General features: G+C 47.2%; 2 protein-coding genes across 3 annotated transcripts in view; one reads left to right on the forward strand and one right to left on the reverse strand.

Annotated features, from left to right (window-relative positions):
* The window catches only part of LOC107103517 (CD59 glycoprotein-like), a 5,171-nt gene extending 4,808 nt beyond the window's left edge, over nt 1–363 (forward strand). The window contains exon 3 of the mRNA XM_015403250.1: nt 21–363. Within this exon, the coding sequence (XP_015258736.1) occupies nt 21–220 (200 nt within the window). The 3' untranslated portion in view covers nt 221–363. The remainder of the gene's footprint in view (nt 1–20) is intronic.
* A 2,006-nt stretch (nt 364–2,369) lies between these two features.
* LOC107103515 (ATP-sensitive inward rectifier potassium channel 11-like) overlaps nt 2,370–4,817 on the reverse strand; it is a 5,251-nt gene continuing 2,803 nt past the window's right edge. For both annotated transcript variants that reach the window (XM_015403248.1, XM_015403247.1), the window contains exons 3-6: nt 3,998–4,237; nt 3,659–3,928; nt 3,375–3,582; nt 2,370–3,129 (exon numbers count right to left, since the gene is read on the reverse strand). In XM_015403248.1, the coding sequence (XP_015258734.1) occupies nt 2,699–3,129; nt 3,375–3,582; nt 3,659–3,928; nt 3,998–4,237 (1,149 nt within the window). In that variant the 3' untranslated portion in view covers nt 2,370–2,698. The remainder of the gene's footprint in view (nt 3,130–3,374; nt 3,583–3,658; nt 3,929–3,997; nt 4,238–4,817) is intronic.

The following is a 4,817-nucleotide window of genomic DNA, read 5'->3' on the forward strand; positions in this document are numbered from 1 at the left end:
TTCTTCTTCTGTGTTTGCAGGTGGGAAGACGATCCGGCAGTGTATCCGGTACACAGAGTGCGATGTGTCCCGTCTCACCCAGATGTTCCCGTCCATCTCCAGATTCACCTACAGGTGCTGTAACAGTAACCTGTGCAACTCGGGCTCCACGGCTCCCGCTGGGACCCCGGTGCTGGTTCTGCTGTGGTCCCTGCTGAGCATTTGGTGGTTCTGGTCCTGAATCCCTGCTGCTTTCTTGATAACTACTAATCTTTAGCTTGCTGATTGTTTACAGGCTCCTGCAGCTCCTCAGGTCTCTTCTGTAAATCTAACTGTATTCATTTAAAATTTGATTTCTATTTGACTGGAAATAAAAACCTTTTTTCTGGCTTTTTAATTCTGGATCTCTTTTCTTAGTTGGATCTCAGGAACATGGTGGCCTCCTTGGATCTGACCCTGTTACAGGTTCTGATCATTTTAACCCAACCGCGGTTCTCCTCATCAGAACCGGAACATGATTTGGTTCTGAAAGAGCAGACGGCTGAGTTTCAGCTACAGTTGAATATCTTTGTGTAACTGGTCATGCTGGTTGTTAAACCAGTACAGACTGGTCATAACTTGAATCACCAAGCTTGTTTGGATTCACATTGATTGAAAATGAACATAAATATTTAGATAAAAGATTAACTGCTTATTACCTTTCAATAAAACCGTGCCTTAAACATCCCTGATGTCCAGAAGAAGAGACAGCAGCTCCCCTACTGGACAAACCTCTGCTCTGTTGACCAAGTTTGCAGTTGATGTGAAATATCTTTGAAAATGTAGAAACATTCCTTATTATAATTCTCAAAATGTGATATGACTCAATTCAGTTTATTTTTATTGCGCTAATTCACAGCACATGTCATCTCTCTTTACAGAGATGATTCAACCAGATCAGACTGTCCGATTAGTTCAATGTTTTCATTGAGGCAAAACATTGGATGCAGTCATTGACTTACATGTCACATTTCTCCTGGATGAGCCTGTTGCGACGACATTCGCTCACATTTTTGTTTTTCACTCTGCAGCAATCCCTCACAGTGAGCATGCATGCAGAGTAGAGAGGAAAAACTTCTTTTAACAGGAAAAAACTTCCAGCAGAATTCCAGAATTGATGATATGCTGATGGATGGATGGATGGATGGATGGATGGATGGATGGATGGATGGATGGATGGATGGATGGATGGATGGATGGATGGATGGATGGATAATAAATGGATGTTTGGTGGGTGGATGGATGAGGGATGGATAAAAGATGGATGGATTGATAATGGGTGGACGGATTGATGATTGATGGATTCATGATGGATGGATGATGGATTGATGATGGATGATGGATTGAGGATGGATGGATGGATGGATGGATGGATGCATGATGATTGATGATGGATGGATGGATGATGGATGCATGGATGCATGATGGATGGATTGATGATGGATGGATGGATGGATGATGGATGGATGGATGATGGATTGATGGATGGATGGATGGATGATGGATGTTTGATGGATGGATGGATGATGGATGGATGGATGGATGGATGATGATTGATGATGGATGGATGATGGATAGATGATGGATGGATGATGGATTGATGATGGATGGATGGATGAATGGATTGAGGATGAATGGATGATGGGTGGATAATGGGTGGATGGATTGATGATGGATGAATGCATAATGGATGGATGGATGCATGATGGATGGATGATGGCAGATGGATGTATTGATGGTGGATGGATTGATGATGGATGGATGCATGAATAATGAATGGATATATGAATAAATGGTTAGATTAATGGATGGATGGATGATGAATGGAAGGCCCATAATAAATTTAATACAGCTGTTTTAGCCCATAGTATAATCAGGGTTCAATCTCCCCCTGGTGCTGCTTGATGGGTATTACAGCTATCAGTAGTAAAGATATAAATAAAAATCAGGAGCCCTAACTGATTTAAACATATGGAAATAAAACGCAGAGTTTCAGCATCAATAGATATTAATAAAATGTATTTATTTCAATAGGAGTGCCAGGTTTTAATTCATGTTTTATCAGCAGCGTCTTGCTGAATAGTTTCCCTCTTAAACTCAGAGGTTTCAAGTACGGATTCTTCATGCAGCTCTTCTCTCCTGGTTTCTTCTGTTTCATAAATTAGGACGGTGTGGAACCTGCTGGATGTTTTGGGTCATATAATAAAATCCAGATTGCTGTTATTCTTTCCTGAGACATAAACCCCTGGAACAGAACGATTTTGTTTGATTCTTCGATATCAGCAGGTTTCATCTCAGGACGAGGAAGCTGTTATTTCAAACGGAATCAGTAAAAGACGAACAAAACGGCAGAGAATAAAAAAAACAAACACTGATTTATTTAAACGTTACAAACAACAAGAGCAGAGAAAATGATTTTAATCTACTGAGAGATAAAACATTGTGAGGCGTCCTGTGAGCGTCCGTCATTTATTCTGAGGGAATCGGTAAATAATCTGGATATGTGAGCGTCATCAATTATTTACTGATACAGAAAAACGCACAAAAACATGACAGGTCAATAATCAAACAGTAAAAGAGAGAAGAGGCAGGATGGAGTCTGTTCTGACCACCAGACAAAGATGTGTCCGTCTCTATGGAGACGCCCCCCACCATTCCTGATCCAGTCCCACATACTGGTTCAGTCGCTCATTTCTCCGAGTCCATCTTCCTCCAACTGCCGTCCGATCACCTCCAGCTGCACTTTCTTATTCTGGCCTTTCTGCTCCACATCTTTCTCCTGCTTCGCTGATTGGTTGTACCAGGGGTGGGGGGCTGAGCCTTCACAGGTGCGCCCTCCTCTGCGGAAGCCCCCCCTGCCGGCCCGAACCAGCCCCCACCCTTGCAGCTGGGTCTCAGACGGCCCCTCCTGGACTCCCCGGCTCTGGTCCAGCTCCTTGGCGCTGAGGGATGACATCCGGACCGGGACGGTGTTTCCGAACTTGGAGTAGTCCACGCAGTAGCGGGCGTCCTCCTCTGTGATGATGGAGACGAAGCGCCTCCCCCACAGGATCTCCTCGGGGGTGTAGGAGGTGCGAGCCTGCATGGTGATGCCTGTGGTCTCCACCACACCTGGAAGCAAGAGGGATAAAAAGTTAGAAGGATTCTGAACAGGGATGAAGTAGAACAGCTGGAACTGGAGCTGAGCTCAACAACAGAACAACATGGAGGAAAAACACTCCCTAAAAACGGTTCAATGGGAACGGATCGGTCCGTTTCATGAGAGTAAGGAATGTTTAAAGCTCTTTAAACTCGACGCACTGCATCAGAAACATAAAGGTTCTGTGTCGGGAGCTGGACTGAGGTTGGGCCCTGACCTTCCAGGATGACGATAATTTCCAGGTCCTCAGTAGCCAGAGACTGGGCAGACAGGTCGTACAGAGGACTCCCTCGATCGATGGTGTGGCTGATGATCAAAGGAGAAACCAGGAAGATGCCATTACTCCTCAGAGGGTTCTCCACCTGGATGTCCAGCTGGCAAACTGGAACCACCTCGCCCTCAGCCGTCACGGTGCGGCGGATCACCTGCAGGGAAACAGAGAATCCTCGGTTAGCATCAGAATCAGGTCTCTGTGGCGCCGCTTTCTCTCTGAGGGCTCACCTGCAGCTGAATGGTGGCCGAGATGATCATACTCTTCCTCAGGTCTCCGACTCTAAACATGAAGGTGGGCCGGCCGTTTCGTGTGGCGATGACAGCGTTCCTGGAGAAGATGAGCGTCTCCGCTCTCCGGTTGGCTTGCGCCGTCTTCATGAAGACGCAGCCGAGCATCACGGCGTTGATGATCAGCCCCAAAATGTTCTGGATGATCAGCATGATGATGGCCACGGGGCATTCCTCTGTCACCATCCTGCCACCAAATCCGATGGTCACCTGAAGACCAGACAAGAGGATTAGCAAACGACCAACACCTGCAGCGGCAGCAGCAGCAGCGAGACTCACCTGGACTTCAATGGAGAAGAGGAAGGCTGAGGTGAAGGAGTGGATGGCGGTGACGCAGGGGACTGGACCGGGGCCGCTGTCTGGGTCACGGGGCTCCAGGTCTCCATGGGCGAAGGCCAGGAGCCACCAGACCATGGCGAAGAGCATCCAGGAGCAGAGGAAGGCCGAGGTGAAGATGAGGAGCGAGTGCTGCCACTTGAGGTCCACCATGGTGGTGAAGACGTCCAGCAGGAAGCGACCCTGTGGGAGAAACAGGAAGTCTGAGCTACAGAGCGGTGGAGGGCTCACGCCTCTCTTTCATCATTCGTTCACGCCTACGCCACGTCTGCCTCCACATATTCAGCATTTTCTGGAACCGGGCCTCCCTTCCGCTGCTTACGACTTCCTCTGACTCAGCAAAGCTTTAATCCCAGATGCATGTCCTGACCCAAACCCGTTTCTATCAAAGACTTAAGCTGAGAACAAGCTTCCAGGGAGAAGAGCCTGGAAAACCGTTTATCATGGATCTCAGGAAGGTCCAGAGAAAATGAATCAGCAGTGAAACTTCAACATAGGAAGTCTAGGTGGGCACGTCTACCAAGGCTCGCACTGGGAATGATTTTCGGCCCTGGTGTTTCTCCATCTACACTGGCCTACCATCTACACTGGCCTATAATGTCTACACTGGTGTTTCTCCATCTACACTGGCCTACCATCTACACTGGCCTATAATGTCTACACTGGTGTTTCTCCATCTACACTGGCCTATAATGTCTACACTGGCCTATAATGTCTACACTGGTGTTTCTCCATCTACACTGGCCTACCATCTACACTGGCC

The sequence above is a fragment of the Cyprinodon variegatus genome, unplaced genomic scaffold, assembly GCF_000732505.1.
Source record: "Cyprinodon variegatus isolate N-32 unplaced genomic scaffold, C_variegatus-1.0 Scaffold1470, whole genome shotgun sequence".
In the NCBI taxonomy this organism is placed as follows: Eukaryota; Metazoa; Chordata; class Actinopteri; order Cyprinodontiformes; family Cyprinodontidae; genus Cyprinodon; species Cyprinodon variegatus.